The 24,682-nt window shown below is 50.5% G+C and overlaps 1 protein-coding gene across 1 annotated transcript in view; it reads left to right on the plus strand.

Annotated features, from left to right (window-relative positions):
- Positions 1–24,682, plus strand: part of KNL1 (kinetochore scaffold 1) — a 629,191-nt gene that overhangs the window by 297,606 nt on the left and 306,903 nt on the right. Inside the window, 1 exon segment of the mRNA XM_029598563.1 lies at positions 13,143–13,258. Coding sequence (XP_029454423.1) covers positions 13,143–13,258 — 116 coding nt within the window.

Here is a 24,682-nt window from a genome sequence, read left to right on the forward strand (position 1 = left end):
TAATTAAGGCCTTCAGAATGGCAAGCAGAACACATCAGGGATGCCCACTGTCACCTCTATTATGTCCTATAGTTATTGAGCCATTGGCCCAGGCAGTTCGTGTGCATCCTGAGATTGAGGGATGAATATAGATATGGAGTCCAACGTAAAATTTCTCTGTATGTGGAGGATGATCTGATATGCTTGACCCAATTGGATAGTTTAGGTCTGCCCTTAATGTACTTATTGGGAGAATATGGGAACATATCCACATATCAGATTAATTATACTAAGTCAGAAATTCTTCTTTTGGGGAGGGGGGGGGGGGGGGGATTTGTATACCTGGAATTTTGTGGCAATTTCATCAGGTGACTAGTGGTTTTACTTCTTTAGGTATCAAAATCTCCCCTAATCTAAAAAATTTATTTAGATTATAGCAGTTATCCAGAAAGAGCTGAAAGATTGGGTAGACCTGCATATCTCCTGGTCAGGCAGAATTAATCTAAGATGTGTATATTGCTCAAATTGGTGTACCTTTTCCAGCATAGTCCATGTTGGATCCCTCAGTAAAATTTTGACTCTTTAAATAGCCAGCTGGAAAGTTTTATTTGGCATAATAAAGTGGCACGTATTCATCTATCAATCCTACCTTCCTAAATCCCGGTTTGGGGGGGGGGGGGGGGAAGGGGGGGTATGGGACTACAGAATCTTCAGAGCTGCTATTGGGCATCAAGATTGGTGTGTTTGCGGAATTGGTTTGATTCGGATTCCAAGGGTGGATGGCTCCAGATAGAAAGGGCTCCGACAGGGGGAATGGAAATTCCTTTATTAACATTCTCTGAGGACAAGCAGGATGGTAGTCCTCAGACATGGGTGACATCATCAGATGGAGCCCCGATGCAGAAAACTTGTCAGTTTCTAAACTTTGACTAGGCACACTGAGCATGCTCTTATATCATGCATCCTTGCAGGGGTCCCTCTTCAGTCTCTTCCGTGGAGCTGTAAGCCTCGTGGTGTGATTGAGCTCACTTTGGCTGTTTTTAGCCTTGTGGAAAACATTTTGCTTTTTGCGTTTTCAGTTTTTCTCCTAGGACAAGCAAGATATTAGTCCTCACATATGGGTGACATCATCCGATGGAGCCCTGCACAGAAAACGTTTTTGTCAAAGTTTCTAGAAACTTGGCCAGCAGACTGAGCATGCCCAGCCAGCTACTATCCGCATGTCCACATGAAGTCCCCCACCTGTCTCTTCTTTTCCGCAGTGCAGTTGCCTCATGGTTGGTGGAGCTCCACTTTTTTTTTTTTTTCAAAATTTCTCTCGAATCCTTCGAGTTTCTTCTCGATCCTTGTCTGGTCCCCCTTCGCAATCGTTGCCCTTCCTGGTACATTAGGTTACTTTTTGATTTTTTTTTTTTCTTGTTCTTGCAGTCGATTCCCGACTTCCCACCTCCTGGTGCCCGTAGGCCATCGACCGCATGCCGGATCTTTTTTCATGGTGTCGACCAGTTTTCGTTGGTGCCCCCAGTGCCTGTGGACTATGTCCATCACGGACCCACATGAGGTTTGCATCCTCTCTGCCTGGGGGCCTCACACAATGTCCATGGATGTTGTCTGTGCAATCAGATGACATCCAAGGGGCATCATGCGTGCCTCAACAAAATGGAGAAACTTTTCAGGACCCTGAAATCCTACATTCCTATGTTGGATGCTTCGATGGCCAAGGATCACAGGGAGTTGTCCTCATCTCTGACCCTCATGGTCCCTTTCATCTCCATCCTCAAGGATTGGGGAGAGGGAGATCGATCCACAGTGGGGTCTCCCCTCCCCAGACCCTGAGGGTCATCGACTTCCTCGGTGCCGGGGAAAGACCGGGCCGAGCATCGGAAGCGTTCCCAGAAGCACCGGCACTGGTCACCATCCTGACACTGTTCCTGTTCCGGAATGGCATTGGTGGCCGCCGAGCCGCCATTGAAATGGCACCAGCCGTTGGGGGAACGCCGGTAGCCCAAGGCGTTCCCCCGCCAATACCGATGCCAGGTACCGTACCACTCTGGGGATCCAAGGATGAGTCGGCAATGCCTCGTCCCTCTCCATCAGCCCTGACCACTCAGGACTTTCAGGAGTTGTACCGCAGGGTGCAGTTGGCAGTGCTAAAGGCACTGCAAGGCGTTCAGATACTGGCGCCACTGGCCCCCATACCAGTGCCTGAACCTCCGCCATCAATGCTGTCACCCTTGCTAGAACATGTGGACATCCTTCTTGCGCCGTACTGATGCAACCAGTGTCCGGGAGGCCATTGATGCCTCGCCAGCCTCCGATGTCCTCCACCAGAGCGATCCCGGGTCCTCCGAGGAGGATGAACCCTCTGGGACCGGGCACCTTTGACCACAGTTCCCCAAGCCGCTACCGGATTTTTCCGGCTTACCACAGCTTAAGACCCCCTTGATGCCGGGGGATCCATCGGTGCCGCCGGTACCCCTGCATCCTCCAAAGCCCTCGGATCCTAGGGTCGATGCCTCTCATGGCCCCCTGTCCTTGGCGCATTGCCCAAGTGAGGAGGAGGGTCCCTATGACCCTTGGGGTGATGACTCCACGGACTCGTCCTCCAAATACTCCAATTACCTGCTTTTGGAGCCTTCACCCCCAGAGAAACTGTACCGGTCACCGCCGGAAGATGCTGAGGCCATCCTCTTTCACCTCCTTACGGAGGAGGATGCACGCTACAAGATGCTGGAGTTGCTCCAGTTCATTGACACTCCTAAAGAGATTGTGGCAGTTCCTTAAAAATGTCGTGGATTGCAACTTGTCCTCTACATGTGGGAGCGCACCCCATTTCCGCCTCCCCAGTAAACAGGAAGGCCGATGCCGCCTACTTGGTGCAGCAGGCCCTGGAGTTCGAAAGGAGGCAGCTCCCCCACCAGTCAGTGGTAGTGGAGTCCGCTTTAAAGAAGGCCTGGCACTCCCGCACCCATGCCTCCGCTCCTCCAAGACGTGAGCATAGGGAACTTGACGCCATAGGGAGAAAGTTCTTCCAAGGTGCAATGCTGGTTGCCTGCATTGTGGCTTACCAACTTTACATGACTCAATATAACCGCAATCTCTGGAAGCGGGCGGGTCCAGGATTTTGCAGAGGGCTTTCCCCAACAGCAGCAGGAAGCGCTTGCCGTCTTTGCCTTGCTGGGTCTGGAAGCAGGGAAACAGGAGGTACAGTCCACCTACGATGTGTGTGAAACTGTAGCCCGCTTAGCAGCCGTAGGCATCTGTGCCATACGGATGCCTTTGCTCAGAGCATTGGAACTCCGACTGGAGGTCCAGGATAGGCTCACTGACCTCCCCTGTACAGGCGAGAACCTGTTCGGGGACAAGGTCCTGGACGCGATGGCGCAGCTGAAGGACCATCATGACACCCTCCAGCAGCTATCTGCTAGTCCCTTCGTCCAGGAAATCCTCCAGGCCAGGCTCTCGCAAGTCCTTCTACCGGCAGCGAAAGTATTACCCTCTGGCCACTTGGACTCGGTGGTCCCAGACCAGTTCTAGGGGTTGCCCCGCCAACAGCAGACCCCAACTGGCACCCCAGCAAACCTCGGCCACGGGTTTTTGATTGGCTGTGAGGGAGCACAAGTCAGCTGACAGTTCCACTGGCACCCGATCCACTAGTTGGCGGCAGGCTTTTCAGCTTCGCCCGGTGCTGGGAAGGGATCACGTCAGACTGTTGGGTCCTTGCCATCGTATACCAGGAGTACCGTCTGCACTTCAGCTGGCCCCTGGAGACCTCTCCCCCATGTCCATTGTGGGGTTCATCCGTCCATTTCATTTGGTCGCTCTTCAAATAGAACTTTCTGCCCTCCTTGCAGTGGGCACAGTGGAACAGGTCCCTCGCAGACAGCAGGGCCAAGGGTTCTACTCAAAATATTTCCTCATCTCCAAAAGGAATGGCGGGCTGTGCCCCATCCTCAACCTCAGGGCGTTGAACAAGTTTCTCGGAAGAGTAAAATTCAAGATGGTCTCCCTGGGCACGCTGATCCCCCTCCTCCTCCGAAGAGACTAGTTCTGCTCCCTCGACTTGAAGGAGGCATACGCACACACAGCGGTCGTCCCCAGCCACAGGAAGTACCTCTGCTTCGTAGTGGGGAATGCACATTTTCAATACAGAGTGCTGCCCTTTGGGCTGGCATCAGCCCCCCCACATCTACACCAAATGCTTGGCGGTGGTGGCTGCCTACCTCAGATGTCGCTTGGTCCATGTGTTCCTATACCTGGATGACTGGCTGGTCAGGAGCGACTCCTGCTCCAGAGCCTTGCAATCTCTGGACCTGACAGTTCAGACCCTGCAGACTTTGGGATTCATCATCAACTTAGTCGCACCTCTGCCTGCCGCCGCAGCTGGAGTTTATAGGCGCCAGGTTGGACATGGCATAAGCGAAAGCTTTCTTGCCCAAGGATCGGGCGGTCACCCTCTCCTCACAGGCCACCCTCATCCGCAATAGCAGATCGTCCTCTGTCCATGTGACCCCCTTGGCCCGTCTCCACATGCGGACCCCTCAGTGGGCCTTGCAGCCTCCGTGGCAGCAAGCATCCCAGGATCCTAGAGGCGCTCTGATCACGATCAAGGACCCTCTCCAGCTATCCTTGGCCTGGTGGGAAGCCCTTCCCAATCTAGAATGCGGACTTTCCTTCCATCCTGTGCCGCACCAGGTGACCCTCACCACTGATGCTTCTCCTCGGTGGGGAGCCCACGCGAACGGTCTACACACTCAAGGCCTTTGGACCACCAACGAAGCATGTTGCCAGATAAACTTTCTGGAGCTTCGAGTGATACGGTATGCCCTGTGGGCGTTTTGGGATCAGTTGTCATCCAAAAGAGGTCCTTATCAGGATGGACAACCATTTTGCGATATGGTACATCAACAGGGCGGCATGGGCTCATTCTTCCTCTTCAGGAGGCGGTGCAGGTTTGGAACTGGGCCTTCTGCCAAGGGATGTATCTATGAGTAACCTACCTGCCAGGTCACATCAACACACTGGCAGACCATCCCATGCCACACTCATGCTCCTTCCACCCTGCGGTAGCGGCCGAATTATTCCACCGCTGGGGTACGCCTGATATGGACTTGTTTGCCTCCCCTCTCAATCACAAGGAGAGCAAGCTCTGCTCCATAATAGTGAGGAATGGCCATCCAGCCTGCGATGCATTCTCCCTTCATTGGGGGCAAGGCCTCCTGTATGCGTACCCGCCTCTCCTACCCCTCGCGAAGACCCTGTTAGAACTTTAGGAGGACGGGGGACCATGATTCTCTTGGCACCCTCCTGGCCTCGGCAGGTTTGGTTTCCACTCCTATAGAACCTGTCTGTGCATGCACCCATCCCATTGCGGATGATGCTCAACCTCATAATACAGGACCAGGGCACCCTGCGCCATCTGAATCTCCGGGCGCTAGCCCTCACGGCTTGGATGTTGAGAGCCTGATACTCCAGCCATTACAGCTCTCGGACTGTGTTTCTCGGATCCTGATCGAGTCCCAGATGCCTTCAACTAGGAAGTCCTACACCTCCAAGTGAAAACGTTTTTCCATCTGGTGCAGAGGGCATGGGTTGGACCTCTTCTCCTGCTCTCTCCTCCGGCTGTTGGACTACTTGTGGCACCTGTCTGAGTCTGGGCTACAGACCAGTTCCATCAGAGTACACCTCAGTGCTGTCAGTGCATATCACCAAGGTGTCGCACTCCTATTTCTTCGGTCCAGCCACTGGTTGACCACTTCATGCAGGGTCTTCTCCAACTGAAGCCCCCTCTTTGGCCTCCAGCAGTGTCCTGGGATCTCAACGTGGTCTTGGCAAGACTGGTGCAGCCTCCTTTTGAACCTCTGCAGTCCTGTGCCCTGAAGTTCCTCACCTGGAAAGTCATATTCCTGGTGGTGATCACTTCCGCTCGCAGGGTCAGCGAGCTTCAGGCCCTGGTTTACGTACGCACCATATATGAAGTTCTTCCATGACTGTGGTCTTGCGTATGCATCCTAAATTCTTGCCCAAGGTGGTGTCTGATTTTCACATCAATCAGTCCATCGTTCTACCCACCTTCTTTCCGAGGCCACATTCCCACCCTGGGGAATGTGCTCTTCATACCTTGGACTGTAAACGGGCGCTGGCTTTATATCTAGACTGCACAGCGAGCCATAGTCTACCAAGCTCTTTGTGTCTTTTGACTCCCAACAGGCTAGGGGCCACGGTGGGTAAGCAAGCCCTATCGATCTGGCTGGTGGATTGAATTGCCTTCTACTATCAGCAGGCAGGCAGAATGAAGGCTCACTCCATGCGGGCCATGGCAGCATCTGTGGCCCATTTACATGCAGTCCCCATTGCAGAAATTTGCCGGGCTTTAACCTGGAGCTCTCGCCATTCATTTGCAGCCCACTACTGCCTTGATAGGCATAGCCGTCAGGACAGTGCCTTTGGCCAGTCCGTCCTGCGCCACCTGTTCAGACCTAAACCCTACTGTCTCTACTCATCCTCCTTGTGGGACCAGACCTCCCCTGTTTTCCCCACAGTGCCACAGTTGTGTTGTGCCCTTTGGCACCTTGTTCGGTCGCTGTTAGTCTCTCTGGTTGGTAGGGCAGTTTGGAACTCTGTACTCACATGTGAGGACTACCATCCTGCTTGCCCTAGGAGAAAGTGCAGTTGCTTACTTGTAACGGGTTCTCCTAGGATAGCAGGATGTTAGCCCTCAGGAATCCCGCCTACCTCCCCATAATGTTAGGTTCACTTTCAGTTTTTTATTTTTTCGCTTGTTTCTTTGCTATGTTACGAGACTGAAGGGGGACCTCGTGTGGACGCTCGGATAGTAGCAGGCTGGGCATGCTCAGTCTGCTGGCCAAAGTTTCTAGAAACTTTGACAAGTTTTCTGTGCCGGGCTCCGTCAGATGATGTCACCCATGTGTGTGGACTAACATCCTGCTGTCCTTGGAGAACACCTGTTACAGGTAAGCAACTCTGCTGTATCACGATATGTACTGCTTGGCATAATTTTTATCCCAGGACAAGCAGGATGCTAGTCCTCACATATGGGTGACATCGGTAATGGAGCCCTATGTACGGAAAAACTTCTTTAAAAGTTTCCATGAAACTTTTGAATGGCACCAGAGTGCCTACTGAGCATGTCCAGCATGCCATGATATTCCCTGCCACAGGGGTCTCCCTTCAGTCTTCTTTTTTCCGCGAAGCCGTTAGCATCGCGGGTTAATAGGAGTCTTGAGGTGATTTTCACCTTGTACGAAATTCGAAAAAATTTGATCAGCCGCAGGGGTTTTTCAATTTTATTACCGGCGGTAACTTTTTCTGTTATTGATTCCCGGCTGGGAGCGATAATTTTGGGGGTTTTCGCCGTCGACGGCCGTCCGGCGCCATGGCCTCCGGCTTCAAAAAGTGCCCAAACTGCACAAGAACTATGTCGATTACCGACCCGCATTTTGAATGTGTTCTTTGCTTAGGCAGAGACCACAACATTCAAACGTGCAAGTCTTGTGCTGAAATGACCAGTAAAGTCGTCGTCTGAGGGCTGAGAAAATGGAGCAGCTTTTCTCCATACAGCTCCTTCCACGGGCATCGACTTCAACGCAGTCTTCTCCATCGGCTTCCGTTCGTCAGCTTATGATGAAGAAAAAACATCCGGAAGCTGGAGACGCCTCAACTTCATCTCAGTCAATATCATCGAAAGCATCGACTGCTGGAAGCGATAAACAAAAGGAGAAGCATCGCCATCGACGGCGACAGGATACGATGGCCGAAGAGACTTCCACAGGTACGGCCTCTCCGGCAAAGAAAACCCGGACGGAGACGGAGGCTCCAAGGCCTACTGCAGGGCGTTCCCCACCGATATCGGTGCTGGGTTCCGAACCTCCTCAGGGCTCTGAGGAGGTATCGGCATCGCCTCCACCGCCTCCCTCCACAGCTGCTCTGTTTTCACCAGCTGTGAGAGTGGAACTTGACTCCCTGATACGTCAAGCGGTGCAACAAGCGCCACGTGAGGCGATTCCACCATCGATGCCGATGCCATCACCATCGATGCCCGTTCCATCGATTCCGAGGTCACCGACGATGGCAGCGGAACCGGAGACGATTCCTACCCCGGTACAGTCACCGATGCCGCATACGCCTCTACCGATCCCTTCCTCGGTGCCAGCGACGCCAGCGCCGGTTCCACCTGGGGATGTCACCATGCTACATCCGGTCTTTAACAAACTGGACTCACTCCTGGATATCCTTACCAAACAATTACCACAGGATCCAGTTCCAGGGCCATCTGGTCTACCAAGGCATTTACCACTGGACCCAGTCCCAGGCCCTTCAGGAGTACCAAGGCCTACTAGGCCTCGCTCGCCTGTGCCACCACATCATGATCCTGGGGACTCTTCCTCTGAGTATTCTTCGGATGAAGAATTATTCTCAGAGCCCTCTCCGCCGGATGACCATAGAAAATCTCCACCTGAGGACCTCTCATTTACTAATTTCGTTAAGGAGATGGCAGACACCATCCCTTTTCCTATCCAGACAGAGGTGGATGAGAGGCAGAAGACTTTGGAAGTCCTACAATTTGTGGACCCTCCCAAAGAAATGTTGGCAATCCCGGTACACGAAGTCTTCCAGGAACTACAGCACAGGATTTGGGAGCACCCAAGTTCTGTACCAGCGGTGAACAAGAGGGCTGAAGCCACTTACCTTGTACAGCCTACTCCAGGATTCCAGAGATCTCAACTGCCTCACCAATCAGTGGTGGTTGAATCTGCCCAAAAGAAGGCAAAAAGACAAAAATCCCATGCTTCCTTACCACCTGGGAAGGAAAGTAGATTCCTGGACAACTTAGGAAGAAAGATTTTTCAGGGTTCCATGCTGGTCTCAAAAATTTCTTCTTACCAGCTCTACATGAACCAGTACCAAAGGAACCTATGGAAACGGGTTCAGGAACTCTCTCTTTCTCTTCCAGAGCAGTTTCAGGAGTCATTCCAAAATATAATACACAAGGGCCTTGACTCGGGCAAGCATGAAGTTCGAGCAACTTATGATTGCTTTGAGACAGCAGCAAGATTGTCAGCATCGGGTATAGCTGCGAGAAGGTGGGCTTGGCTGAAGGCCTCTGATCTTCGCCCAGAGGTTCAGGAGCATTTATCTGATCTACCATGTCTGGGGGATAACCTCTTTGGGGAGAAGATTAAGGAAGCTGTGGCAACCTTAAGGGACCACACCGAAACCTTAAAACAATTATCCTCTCAACCTCAAGAAACTCAAGTTTCTTCCAGGAAGTATCCCAGACGTGACACTCGCCGACCGTACTACCGTCCACGTCGGTACTATCCCCCAGCAGGTAGGCCAAGGGCTAACCGCCCAACACAACGCCAACAGCCTAGGCAAAGGCCAACAAGACCTCAGCCACCTCCACAAACAACAACTACTTCTGGTTTCTGAAAAGCCCCAGAGAGCAGCAGCTACATCAACCCGTTTCCAGAAACACCAGTAGGAGGTCGCATACAGTACTTCCACAACAATTGGACCTCCATCACCACCAACCAGTGGGTGTTATCCATCATGACTCACGGTTACAGGCTGGATTTCTTAACTATCCCAAAAGAAAATCCACCACTTCACTCTTACACAATAAATCAACATTCCATAATTCTTCAAACAGAATTATCCACCCTTCTGAGAGCCAGGGCTATAGAACCAGTCCCTGGGCCTCAAAAGGGCAGAGGATTCTACTCCAGATATTTCCTCATTCCAAAGAAAACAGGAGGCCTTCGACCCATTCTAGACCTCAGAAATCTCAACAAATTCCTAAGAAAAGAAAAGTTCAGAATGGTATCCCTAGGCACCATTCTGCCTCTTCTTCAAAGGGGAGATTGGCTCTGCTCTCTGGATCTTCAAGATGCATACGCTCACATTCCCATCTTTCCTCCTCATCGCCAATACCTGCGTTTTCGGGTACTGGATCAGCATTTTCAATACAGAGTGCTGCCTTTCGGCCTTGCATCAGCACCACGAGTATTCACAAAGTGCATGGCTGCAGCAGTGGCACACCTCCACAAGCAAAGGGTGCATGTGTTCCCTTACCTGGACGATTGGCTCATCAAGAGTCAATCAGAAGAAGGAGCTCTCACTTCTCTCAAGCTCACCATCCAAGTGCTTCACTCCTTGGGATTTCTCATCAACTACCAGAAATCCCATCTGTCACCAACTCATCTGATACAGTTCATAGGTGCAGAACTAAACACTACACTAGCAACGGCTTTTCTTCCAAGAGACCGTGCTCAAACACTTGTCCTGTTGACTCACAATCTTCGCAAACAATTCCAGGTAACCGCTCACCAGTGCCTCATTCTTCTAGGGCACATGGCTTCCACAGTTCATGTCACTCCCATGGCCAGATTGACCATGCGACTACTACAATGGACACTCAAAGCACAGTGGATACAAGCCACTCAACCAATGTCCACTCCCATTCATATCACACCAGAACTCAGATCTGCACTCCTCTGGTGGACATCAATGGACAACCTGCTCAAAGGCCTACCTTTCCAGCAGCCAGTTCCACAAATGACTTTGACTACAGATGCATCCACCTTAGGGTGGGGAGCACACATTGGTCCTCTAAAGACACAAGGCAAGTGGACACAGCTCGAAGCCTCTTTTCAAATAAACTTCCTAGAGCTTCGAGCTACACGCTATGCGCTACATGCGTTCAAGGACTGCCTATCACACAAGACTGTTCTGATCCAAACGGACAACACAGTAGCCATGTGGTACATCAACAAACAGGGCGGTACAGGTTCCTACCTCCTTTGTCAAGAAGCAGCACAGATTTGGGACTGGGCCCTCACACACTCAATTTTTCTACGGGCCACCTACCTAGCGGGCATCCACAACACAGTAGCGGATCGCCTCAGTCGTCAGTTCCAACCGCACGAATGGTCCTTGGATCCAGCAATAGCATCCAAGATTTTCCAACGCTGGGGTCAACCGACGATAGATCTCTTTGCATCTCAACTCAACTACAAAGTGAACAATTACTGCTCTCTCCTCTGGCAGCAACACAGCCTACCAAAGGACGCGTTTGCTCGCCATTGGAATTCAGGCCTGTTGTACGCGTATCCACCGATACCACTCATAACCAAAACATTAGTGAAACTACAAAGGACAAGGGAACTATGATCCTCATAGCCCCATATTGGCCTCGACAAGTATGGTTCCCCACACTGCTAGATCTTTCAGTCAGGGATCCAATTCGCCTGGGAGTAGCTCCCACTCTCATAACTCAGGAACAGGGTCAGTTGCGCCATCCCAACCTTCAGTCCCTGTCCCTGACAGCATGGATGTTGAAAGCTTGATCTTACAACCTCTCAACCTTCCAATCACTATATCTCAAGTTCTTATAGCTGCACGTAAACCTTCCACTAGAAAGAATTATTCCTATAAATGGAAACGGTTTACGCTGTGGTGCACTCAGAAAGATTTAGATCCTTTCACTTGCCCCACTACCTCGCTACTAGATTACCTTTACCATCTCTCAGACTCTGGTCTTAAGACATCGTCTGTAAGAGTACACTTAAGTGCAATCTCAGCTTATCATACCAAGCTGGGAGATGCATCTATCTCCACACAGCCTCTCGTCAGTAAATTCATGAGGCCTAACTCACATTAAACCTCCAGTTCATTCCCCAGGCATACAATGGGATCTGAACGTAGTACTCACTAGACTTATGCGTTCTCCTTTTGAACCCATAAATACTTGTGACCTTAAATACCTTACTTGGAAAACGGTTTTCCTTATAGCCATTACATCAGCTAGGAGGGTCAGTGAATTACAAGCACTAGTCACATACGAACCTTTTACAAAGTTCCTCCATGACAGAGTAGTCCTCCGGACACATCCAAAATTCCTTCCTAAGGTTGTCACGGAATTTCACTTGAACCAATCGATAGTTTTACCTACATTCTTTCCTAGGCCTCACTCTCACCAAGGAGAAAGAGCCTTACACACTTTGGACTGTAAGCGTGCGTTGTCTTTCTATTTAAACCGCACTACAGCCCAAAGAAAATCCAGTCAGCTGTTTGTATCCTATGATCCAAACAAACCAGGTAAAGCAGTGGGTAAACATACTCTGTCAAACTGGTTAGCAGATTGCATACAATTTTGTTATGAAAAAGCAGGCCTTACTCTTCAAGGGCGAGTAAAAGCACATTCAGTAAGAGCGATGTCAACTTCAGTAGCACACCTTCGCTCTGTACCTATTCTGGACATTTGCAAAGCAGCAACATGGAGTTCTCTTCACACCTTTGCAGCTCATTACTGCTTAGACAAAGAGGGAAGACAAGATTCAGCCTATGGACAAATCCGTCTTAAAGAACTTGTTTCCAGTGTAATCCCAACTCCTTCTACATCCAACCTGCTGTGATTTCGGCTGATTCATTTCAACAACAATACCTCACGGTTACTTCAGCACAAAATGACTCAGCCTCTAGCTTGCTAATCACCCATATGTGAGGACTAGCATCCTGCTTGTCCTGGGATAAAGCAAAATTGCTTACCTTGTAATAGGTGTTATCCCAGGACAGCAGGATGTAGTCCTCACGAAACCCACCCGCCACCCCGCGGAGTTGGGTCCGATATGTTTTATTATTTTATTTTTGGCTAACGCTTATTGCTACAAAACAAGACTGAAGGGAGACCCCTGTGGCAGGGAATATCATGGCATGCTCAGTAGGCACTCCGGTGCCATTCAAAAGTTTCATGGAAACTTTTAAAGAAGTTTTTCCGTACATAGGGCTCCATTACCGATGTCACCCATATGTGAGGACTACATCCTGCTGTCCTGGGATAGCACCTATTACAAGGTAAGCAATTTTGCTTTTTATTGCATTAAAATTTTTAAAAAAGATAACTATGGACATTTTTAAGACTAATAATTATAATGATTGGCAATATCCACGATGATCCTAGTATTGAGCAGTGAGCTCTAAGTATGATAGTTTTTAATTAGAATGTTTTTAGATCAGCAAAGCAATATTTTGAGGTTGTAGCATACATTCACATTGATGGTACAAATCATACTTGAAATAGTGTATGGTTATGGAATAAGTGATATTAACATATTTTCATTGTATTTTCATTTTCTCTGTAGCACAAATTGAGCTCTGATCCTACTCCAGAAGATTTCCTGATTGACCAATACATTTATCGTCCTAAGTTGATGGTTTATGAAGAGGATTGCCAAGCCCTTTGCCAAGCCATAACAGAGTAGGATAGGTGTTTCTTCATGCCTAAACTGATTTATTTTTTAACTAGCAATAGCCTTCTGCTCCTTTGTATTTCCAGCTCATTCAAAACCAGGGCTGGGATCTGGCGTCATAAGCCTTTATTCACAACTATATAAGGGGTTTTCCTTTATTTTAAATTCAATTTCCTTTCCCCTACTCCCCACCCCAGCATACATAGTTTGGTCATTGTAGTGATAGTCCTGGGTCAGGTGTGATGCACCAGAACTCCTTCTGAAACATGGGCCATGAAACCAGCCACCAGGTGTCACTCCTAACCAATGACTATGATTTCTTCTCACCCCCAGGGGCTGTAAACACAATCTTTGCAGCATCCCCAGCCAACCTAGGGAGCAGAAAACCAGACTCAGGGATTGAACTGGAGACATTCCTCATGGTAGTAATGCCACTGAACCACTGGGCAGGCCATTCCTAGACTCATATTTAACATTCCACTGCAAATTTTTATTCTAGTAAAGAAAAAATGTTTTGAAAGAAAATGTGGCTTTATAAGCTTGTAAATATTGAGAATTATATTCAAAAGGCTTTGTCCGACTAAGTGTGGTTTTAGGTAGGCAAAATCCATTTTTGGAATTTCCCACTGCTCTAAGGTCTCCGGTTCATCTGAGTATAATTCGTTAAGGACTTAGCTGGATAAAACATTCAGATACGTTGGAGGCATTTCAGCATATGGTTAAATTATCATGCTATGTTAGCCAGATAACTCCAATTTTTTGTGTTTCATGAAGCCAGATAACTTTGACTGTCTGACAATAGTCCTAAAGTTAACCAGATAAACTTATCAGGCTAACTTTGATATTACTGGGTATATTCAGCATTTCACCCTCCTCACTGAATGTCCTGACCAACAGGCCGATACAGTAAAATTCGCAGGAGAGCGGGCGATTCACTAAAAAAAAATCAAATTAGGGCCCGCGGTAAAAAGAGGCGCTAGGGACACTAGCGCGTCCCTAGCGCCTCTTTTTTTGACAGGAGCGGCAGCTGTCAGCAAGTTTGACAGCTGACGCTCAATTTTGCCGGTGTCTGTTCTCAAACCCGCTGACAGCCACGGGTTCAGAAACTGGATGCCGGCAAAATTGAGCATCGGTTTTCAAGCCGCGGGCTGATTTTACTTTTTTTTTTTTTTAATTATTTTTAACTTTTGGGACCTCCGACTTAATATTGCCATGAAATTAAGTCGGAGGGTGTACAGAAAAGCAGTTTCTACTGCTTTTCTGTGCACTTTCCCGGTGCTGGCAGAAATTAACGCCTACCTTTGGGTAGGCGCTAATTTCTCAAAGTAAAATCTGCGGCTTGGCTGCACATTTTACTTACTGAATCGCACGGGAATAACTAATAGGGCCATCAATATGAATTTGCATGTTGCAGGCGCTATTAGTTTCAGGGGGGTTGGACGCGCGTTTTCGACGCGCTATTACCCCTTACTGAATAAGGGGTAAAGCTAGCGTGTCGAAAACGTGCGTCCAAACACGGGTTAACAGTGCGCTCCACTGGAGCGCACTGTACTGTATCGGCCTGCAAGTTAGCCAGATAAGTTTATCCAGCTAACTCTGCCGGCCACTTAGCAGCTCAGTATGCACTTAGCAGCTCAGTAAGCTCATTATGCTTAAGATTCCGTTATACAAAACAGCACTTTCCATCTCCTCCTGCTATACCAGTCCAGCCTTTACAAGTGAGTTATTTCCTCCTACCAGCAGATGAAGGCAGACACTTTTTTATAGCCACTACTTAGGAGGTGGTGCCAGCAGCCAGAATCCAGTATTTTCTGCCCTCAGCGGATGGTAGGACTGAACTGGTAGAGCAGCTTGTCTGTGATTTTGTGGTTTGACCTCTGGGCTAGGCCACTACCCATAGCCAGAAGCATGAACCCTGCTCTGCTCCCAAACCTTGAAGGGGTACCTGGTTAAGCTCGGCCAGGGAGCATTATTGAAAGAGAGAAAAAAAGGAACTTAGGGAGATTGGGTTTCTGTTTGCTCCTACTAGGAGGGTTCCCTGCTCTCGTGCTGGTGAATCACTGGTTGTGTCTCCCTGCTTGCTTTCCCCTTGCCCCCTCTCATTTTTGGGGTCGTTCTTGCAATAAAGTTTAAAAAAAAAAGTGTGCGTGCTCAGCTGGCAGTGGGCAGCGACACAGTGCTAAGGAATGGCCTCCAGAGGGTTTCGCAGTCAGCTAGGCTGCGATCACATGGAGAGCGAGCTAGTGCAGTGTGTCGGACTCTCCCTCTCTGCCGCCTGGGGACTTGTTCAGTGTAGTGCTGTGCAGCCGGCCCGATGAGGCATTTTGGAGTCTTTCGGGCAACCGGTGAGAAAGGGCCACATCTGCCTGGCATGCCTTCGGACAAGAGAGGAACCTGGAGCATGCCTACTGCGGGTGTAACTCCTCTCCGGCCGCTAAATAGTTTCCTTGGCGTACTGACCCTGGAAGTCCCTGACAAGCGGTTCTCTACATGGGCTCCAGAGGCGGCAGCGCAGGGAGTTCTCCAGTAGGCAGTGCCTGCTGTCAACTCAGACCCCGGGGGGGGAGGGAGAATTTTCCCTAGAGTTTTCATTTTTTGAGGCAGGCTTTTTATGCCTTTTCCCAGCCAATGGCACTGCCAGGTGGGACCACGGCTATGACTTCTGGCGATTTTTCGCTGGTTCCTTCTCCAGTTCTGTCAAGTGAGTATGGCTAGCTGTGGAGGCCCCCAGGACCCTCTTGGGAGGATCCTCTTTAGAGAACTCTGGGACCTTGATGACTCCGGAGATGGAGACAGTTTATCGCCTTTGGAGGAGGGGGAACTTGCCCCAATCCTTGAGGCTGAGGTGATCTGTCTGTTTCACAGCGGCAAGATCAGTTATTTGATTGATCACGTGATTACATGTCTCTGCCCATGGGAGATAAAGGCTCAGGAGACTCTGGTGTGGATTCCGTCATCAAGGGGAAGCATAAGATCATTACCACATTCCTGCTTCACTTGGAGGTGCAGGAAATGAGGCTAGCAGAATGGGAGTCTCCGGAGTCAGGTCTTCAGGGTATTAACCTCCTATAGTGGCTATATCCGCTTCCACCGACCACAGTACAGAAGTTTTTTCAGGTCCCCGTGGTGGATGCCCTGGTGAGTCCCTCAGTCTTTTTTTCTTTTTCTTTTTTTTCTCACGGGGGTGTACGGTTGCCAACTTTTCTGCTGACCACGACTGAACAACTGAGGACGGAGAAGGGGAGAAGGTCCTTCCTTATTTGCATACATTGCAGATCCTGCCACTTGGAATTCATATGGTATTAGGCCTACTCTTCGCATGTTGCTGTTTGCTTAGCCCTCAGAAAGCCATGAGTAAACTAAATTACAATATAATAAACTTCTCGTATCAAAACAGCGCTAACTGCCAGCAATTAAACACTAACAACTAGAGGTGTTGCTATATATTTAAAAGATCTGGGGCACAAACCCATATGTTCTTGCCCTCTCCCTCCCTCTGAGACTTTTAACAACTCAGCAATCACAATCAGCAGCTCTTCTCCCTCACTCCCTCAGAGAACAATCCTGCAAAACTATGGAGCAAATATACCATACCATATCACACTATCAGACTCACAGTAACCACTCTACCCATGAAAAAGCAATACTGCAATTCTTATAACAGGCCCTAGAACAGGAAAGTACTGAGTAAAACACAAAGATATGAGAGACGCATATCACAAAGTTGACATATTCCAATCATGAAACTAAAAATAAAATGCTTTTTTTTTTTTTTTTTCTTTACCTTTGTTGTGTGGACACTTTATTTTTCTAATCAGGTTTATTGCAGTCTCTCTTCTTATTTCCTCTCTCCTCTTTTCTTCACTTCCTTCCCTACACCTGCCTCCAACATGGATTGACATCTTTCAGTCTCTCTTCTGCATAGCTAGATTTCACTATATCTTCTCCCTTCTCCCACGCTCTCATTCTCCATTTCATCTCTTACACATATCCCTTTCCCAACCCAAATCTCATGCTCTCCCTTCCCAGCCCTCCTATTCCCCCTTTTCACAGTCCCATCTCATATCTCTCAGCCTATCTAATGCACTCCCACTCTTCCCTGCCACTGAATTGCCAAGTCCTTCTTCTAGCCATTCATCCAGAAGACCCTGCTCTCCTCAAACATTTTCTGAGGCTTCTTTCTACCAAAACATCCCTGAGCATCAACTTTCTCCTCCACACATGATCTCTGTTCCCCCCCCTTCCCCCAATATGAATGTCCCTAATACTCCCCACCACCACCACCAAATCTGGATTTGCTGCTGAGGATATGGGGACACCCCCTCACTGTACCTCCTATTAATAAAAAGGCAGGGGTTTACCTAGTCCAGAAGTCTTCCAGATTTTATAAGCATCAGCTGCCCCACCAGTCAGTGGTGGTCAAATCCACCCTCAAGAGGGCCAAGTGCTTTTGGACTCATTCCTCGGCGCCCCCTGGGAAAGACCATAGAGCGATGGACGCTTTTAGGAGGAAGGAATTTCAAGGCGCCATGCTTATTGCCCACATTGCCGCCTACCAGCTCTACATGAGCCAGGACTCGTGGGACATCTGGAAGCAGGTGCAAGAGATGGATGAGTGCTGCCTTAGCAGCAGGCATAAGGGCCTAGAGTACGGAAAACACAAGATATGTGCAACCTACTCTGTTTTCAAGATTGCATTGAGAGTCTCTAGAGGGACTCTGTGCCCGCAGAATGGCATGGCCCGGAGATGGAGATAGAAAATTAAAGGCTTGTTTGTATCACCCCTTATAAGGTCCCATGCTGCATTCAGCCTTCTAGTATTCTCGCTCCAAAAGATGGTAGGCAAGCAATCCTATGTGTGATTGAGTCTGGTTTTAGGCTAGGTGAAGAAGCAGCTAGTGTGTATTGGGCTGCTCTTTTGGTGATAGTATCTGGACTTCCTCCCTCCCTGTCCCAAGGAAGCCACTCTTCAACCAGGGTGCTTCCTTGGGAACTGGATTTGAGCCAGTCTGGTTGAGAATACCCTTTCCTCTTTCCCCCCAATACCTCCATTGTGTTTTAGGGTCCTTATCGCTCTCCTTTTTCCTGTCGATAAGCAGGCTGAATTAGCCAGGCTGTCTGGGATGTCCTTCGAGTCAGAAACTTTTCTCAAGATATACAGGGCTTTGCTCTGTGCACCTGCACGATGGTTCCCATGTGATTGCCTGACTGCCTCAGTTCTGTATTTTCTCCTAGGACAAGCAGGATGGTAATCCTCACAAGTGGATGACATCATTCGATGGAGCCCCGCATGGAAAACTTTTGTCAAAGTTTCTAGAAGCTTTGACCAGCACACTGAGTATGCACAGCATGCCGCTATCCGCGCATCCACACGAGGTCCCCCTTCAGTCTCTTCTCTTCCGCTGTGCAGTTGCCTTGCGGTTCGTGGAGCTCCACTTTTTTCTCAGGTGTTGTGCAAGAAAAGTGTTAGTTCAAGTTTCCATCGTCTGATCCTCCTTCGTGGTTGGTGCCTTCTCGGCGTGGTAGGTAAAGTTGCCATTTTTGTTTGCTTCTTTGCGGTCAGTTCCCGATTTTTCACCTTCGGTGACTGCCAGCCATCGACCGCACACTGGGTATTTTTTATGGCATCGTCCAGTTTTCGCCGGTGCCTGCGGGCCATGTCCATCACAAATCTGCATGAGGTTTATATTCTCTGCCTGGGAGCCTCACACAACGTCCGGGAGTGTCACCTGTGTGATCAACTGACCACCCCCCCCCCCCCTCCCCCCCCAAGAGCTGTCGTGTGTGTCTCAAGATGGAGAAGCTTTTTGGTTCTTCAAGTCTGCTCCATCCACTCCAGTGTCAGAGTAATTGATACCCAGAGGATGTGGGGAGCCCCTTGATATGCTCCCCCTCGCTACTCCTTTCTCCACTTCCTCGAAGGATTGTGGGGATGTTGACCGATCCTCCATGATCTCACCAGTGTCCCGAACATCGGGATCCTCCGCCTCCTCAGCACCAGGGAAAGACAGGGCCGAGCACCGTGGGAGATCCCGTAAGCATCGGCACTGATCGCTGTCGGCGCACGGCTCCAGTGCCGACGTGGCAGTGGCTCTATCGCCACCAAAGTGACCCTGGCCATCGGAGGCCCCATCGTCTGATGTCCCCAGGAGTCCCGGGCGTTCCCCACTGATACCGGTGTTGGGCACTGAGCCACCTCGGAGAACCGAGGAAGAATCAGTGACGCCTCATCCCCCTCATTCACTCCTGGCCTCACCGGACGTCCAGGAGGAGTTGGACTGCAGGATTTAGACTGTGGTGCTCAGAGCTCCAGAACATCGAGGCAGCCATGCCACCAGCCCCCATACTGGTGCCAGAGCCTCCACAGTCTATCTTAGCACCCCTGCTTGAGTGTCTGAACGTCATTTTTGGCACCCTACCGACACAACTGGTGCCCGCAGGGCCTTCGATCCCCCAGCAGCCAACAATGCCCCCCATCGGAGTGATCCCCATCCTCTGGTCCTCCTCCAAGGAAGATGTGACCAGTATCACGTTCCCTAAGCTTCTACCGGGTCCTTCTGGTCTCCCGCGGCCTCTGGTCCCCTCGATACCAAGAGAACCATAGATTTCCGCTGTGCCCTCAAGGCATCCGAAGCCGTCGGATGCCCAGGGCTGATTTCCCCCACAGGGCTCACCCACGTCGTGCTGGCCCCAGTGAGGAGGAAGGGCCTTACGACCTATGGGGGATGATTCTACGGAGTCTTCCTCAGATTTCTCGGATGACCCTTTTCAGAGCCTTCCCCACCAGAGGTAAGGCATCGGTCTCCCCCGAAGGTTTGTCTTTCATGGGGTTTGTCAGGGTTATGGCAGAGGCTACCCCCTTCCAACTCCTCATGGAGGAGGATGCGCAACACAAGATGCTGGAATTTTTCCAGATTGTTGACGCTCTTAAGGAGATCATGGTGGTTCCCATCCATAACATCTTCAAGGACCTCCTCCTTCAAATGTGGGAGCTCCAGATCTCTATCTCCCCTGTCAATAGGAAGGTGGATGCCACCTATTTGGTGCAGCAAGCCGTGGGGTTCAAGAAGCAGCACTTCCCCCGCCAGTTGGTGTTTGTAGAGTCTGCCCTCAAGAAAGCCAGGCGCTCCCGTACTCACGCCTCTGCTCCTCCGGGGCGAGAGCATAGGGAGCTCGATGCCTTTGGCCACAAGGTCCTACAAGGCACCATGTTTCTTGTCCGGATTGCCACCTACCAGTTGTATATGACTCAGTACAACCAGAAACTATGAAAGCGAGTCCAGGATCTTGCAGAGACCCTACTGCAGCAGGAGGCGCTCTCCGCTATTCTCCTGCAGGGCTTTGAGGCTGGCAAGCATGAGGTGCAATCCACCTACGACGTCTTTGAGACTGCAGCCCATGTAGCCGCTGTGGGTATCGGCGCCCATAGGATGGCTTGGCTCAGGACTTCTGATCTCCGCCCAGAGAAACTGGCTGACCTCCCTTGCACAGGTGACAACCTTCTTGGGGATAAGGTCCAGGATGCGTAACACCATGACACCCTTCAACAGCTTTCCACTAGTGCTTCCAATGCCCCTTCCTCGGCCAGGAAAACTCTCAGGCCAGGATCTCGGAAGTCCTTTCACAGGCAGTGGAAGTATTATCCTCTGGCCTCCCAAACTCGCATACCAAGCACCAGCTCCATGGGCCACCCCCGCCAACAGCAAGTGCCTAGGCCCCAGCAAGTCCCAGCTGCAGGCTTTTGACTGACAGCGAGGGAGTACAATTCAGTTGAGTACACCCCTGACGCCAGATCCCCCAGTGGGAAGCAGGCTTGTGGACTTTGCACTCCCTTGGGAGGTTGTCACCTTGGACTGATGGGTCCTTACTATAATCCGTCAAGGGTATTGTCTCTACTTCCAACAGCTCCCAGGAACCTATCCCCCATGTCCATCATGGCCGAGAGTTCTATTCGAGATATTTCCTAATTCTAAAAAGGAATGGCAGCTTACATCCCATCCTCAACCTCAGGGTGTTGAACAAGTTTTTCTCAAGAGAAAATTTCAAGATGGTTTCTCAGGGTACACTGATTCCCCTTCTCAAAAGAGGAGACTGGAAGCGTATGCTCACATAGCCATTTTCCCCAGCCACAGAAAATACCTCTGCTTTATGGTGGGGAAGGTGCTGCCTTTTGGGTTGGCCACAGTCCCTCTCGTCTTCACCAAATGCCTGTCGGTGGTGGCTGCTTATCTCAAGTGTTCTGCGGTGTATGTCTTCCCATACCTAGACTGGTTAATCAAGAGCGATACCCGCGCAGGGGCACTGAGTGCTCTAGCCCTGGCAATATGGGTTCAACAAGCCTTAGTGTTCATGATCAACTTCCCAAAGGCACACTTCTGCCAGTCTCTTCAGCTGGACTTCGTAGGCACCAGACTGAACACGATGCAAGCCAAGGCGTGTTTGCCACACGATCGGGCTTTTGGCCTTGCTTCACTGGCAGCCTCCGTTCACGGCCAGACATCTGCTCCGTTTGCTGGGCCACATGGTGGCTTCTGTCCATGTTACCCCTCTCACCCAGTTGTGCATGTGGAGGGCTCAATAGACCTTGCGGTCACAGTGGTGACATGCCTCTCAGGGCCTCGAGACTTGCGTTACAGTCACAGTGTTATGGCTTTGAGGTGTTTGGTGGATTCTTAGGTGCTGCAGTGATGACCACGCCGACGGGGAGGAGCCCTGCGAGGAGCTGCAGTACCAGGCTAGACTCAGATGCACAAACACAGAGAGAGTTTTTATTATACAGCTTGTAGAGTTCACCAGAGGTGGCAATAGTGAGTAGATTCCTGCAGCAGCAGTCTGGGGTCCTCTGCTGAGGCGACCCGTCCCACAATGGTTGTGTAGAGAGCTCCGATGCAGGTTTCCAATGAGGAGCTGTAGGTGAGACAGACTGGTAGATGTTAGACTACTCACACTCTTGTAGCAGTAAAGGTAGAGTTCCCAGCAGGTAGAAGTAATGATGGCAGGCACCAAGGTAGACAACTCAGGCCCTCAAGGAGCGAGTACCTGGATATTGGATAGGCACCTGGAAAGAAGCATAGGGTCCCCAAGGAACAGGGTCCCAAGTTAGTAGAACCTCGGAGGGTGGAGAGAGCTTCCAGCAGCAGCAAGAAGCAGCAGCAGAGCAGCTTAGACCGGACAAATCCAATCCTTGCTAACTCAGACAGTCAGCAAATGGGCAACCTAAATACCCGGATGGCGTGACGTCACTTGAGGGGTACGCCCCCGAGGTTCGCGCCAATGCTGGAATAAAGACGTGGGTGGTGCGCGCGCACCCTAGGAGGCCCTCAGGTGAATCATGGCGGAATGCCTTGCCATAGCCGTTCCAGGGACGCCAGGAGATGTGGCAAGCAGACGTGGTGGTCGCCATTTTCCCGAGGCTGGTGGAGAAAGCAAATATTGAGGTGAGGCATGTGGGTCGAAGCCGTCTGGATGCAAAACACAGAACCTCTGCGGGTGTCTTTGTCCTGGTGGACCTGGTGCTCCTCCTCAAGTGATCCTCCCTGCCGATGCCTCCTCAGGGCTGGGGAGCCCATGTGGATGGCGTCCATACACAGGGTCTCTGGACTGCTCACGGAAACCGCTGTCAAATAAACTTTCTGGAGCTTTGGGCAATCCGTTACACCCTATGGGTGTTCAGAGACTGGTTGTCGCACAAAGCAGTCCTGATCCGGACAGACAACCAAATGGCGATGTGGTATATAAACAAACAAGGAGGCACGGGCTCGTTCCTCCTCTGTCACTAGGCGGTGCAGGTGTGGACCTGGGCCCTGTCGCAGGGATGTCATTGCGGGTAACATTCCTGCCTGGGACTCTGAATGGTCTGGCGGACCGGCTGAGTTGCTCCTTCCAGCCACACAATTGGCCCTCAATCCGGAGGTAGCAGCCAAACTGTTTCATCGGTGGGGGAACACCAGATGTGGACCTCTTCACCTCCCCACACAATCACAAGGTGAGCAGGTTCTGCTCCCTATCGTCATGGGGCAGGCATCTCGCCTGCGATGCCTTCTCCCTCCACGTACCCTCCTCTATCGCTCCTCCTAAAGGCCCTGCTTAAAATTCAACAGGACAGAGGGACCATGATTCTCATAGTGCCCTTCTGACCCCCGACAGGCCGGGTTCCCTCTACTGCTGGACCTATAGATCAAGACCCCCATTCAGCTGGGGACCACGCCCGATCTGATCATGCAGAGCCAGGGCACCCTGCGCCATCTGAACCTCCATGCGCTGGCCTTGACGACTTGGATGTTGAGCACCTAGTCCTTCAGCCTTGGACCCTCTCAGACAGTGTCTCTCAGATGCTGGTGGTTTCTAGGAAACCTTCCACCAGAAAGTCCTACAGCTTGAAATGGAGATTATCTGTCTGGTGTTTGGGGCAGGTCTTAGATTCATTCTCATGCAACTTTCCCCAGCTGTTGGACTACTTGTGGCACCTTTCAGAGCCTGGGCTTCAATCCAGCTCAGTCAGGTTCCATCTCAGCGCTGTGAGTGCATACCATCAAGGCTCGCTGGCACGCCCATATTGGTGCAGCCTTTAGTAGGTTGCTTTATAAGGGGACTGCTCCAGCTGAAGCCCCATCTTCGACCTCCTGTTGCATCCTGGGACCTCAACATTGTCCTTGCATGGCTCATGCATCCTCCATTTGAGCCGCTGCGTTCCTGCGACATGAAGCTCCTCACCTGGAAAGTTATATTCTCACTGGAGAAGCAGGATGGTAGTTCTCACATATGGGTGACATCAGGATGGAGCCCAATCATGGAACACTTTTGTCAAAGTTTCTAGAACTTTGACTGGCACCTACTGGGCATGCCCAGCAATGCACTGACCCTTCATCCAGCAGGGGTCCCCCTTCAGTCTTTTTTCCACGCAGCAGTAGCCACGCGGGTTAAGGAGCTCTCTGGAGATTCCTGACAGGAATTTTCCTCACGGAACTTCATTCAAAAATTTTCAAAAAATTCTACCCCATAGGGGTCCCCCCATACTCCGCGGTCAAAAGGTAAGGTTTTACCCTTGTTGCGGTCAATTCCCATCGAGTTATCCCTTCGGAGCCTACCGACCATCGACCGCACCACAGCTAAATTTTTGTCGGAGCCATGGCGTCGGGTTTTCGTTGGTGCCCCGACTGTACTCGGACAGTGTCCATAACTGACCCGCATGGGGTCTGTGTTATGTGTTTGGGGTTTGACCACGATGTCCTAACTTGCACCAAATGTGCCCAAATGACACCGAAGGACCCTAAGCCCCGATTAGAGAAGATGGACTTTCTCTTTGTTAAAAACCCCAAACTCCATTGATAGCTTCGTTCTCTGAGCTGGTGCCATCAAACTCTTGCCAGCACCAGGATACCGCTGCTGTTCGACCGGCGTCAACAATTCCAAAAGTGTCGATAGCCTCCTTG

The sequence above is a fragment of the Rhinatrema bivittatum genome, chromosome 4 (assembly GCF_901001135.1).
Source record: "Rhinatrema bivittatum chromosome 4, aRhiBiv1.1, whole genome shotgun sequence".
Classification (NCBI taxonomy): domain Eukaryota; kingdom Metazoa; phylum Chordata; class Amphibia; order Gymnophiona; family Rhinatrematidae; genus Rhinatrema; species Rhinatrema bivittatum.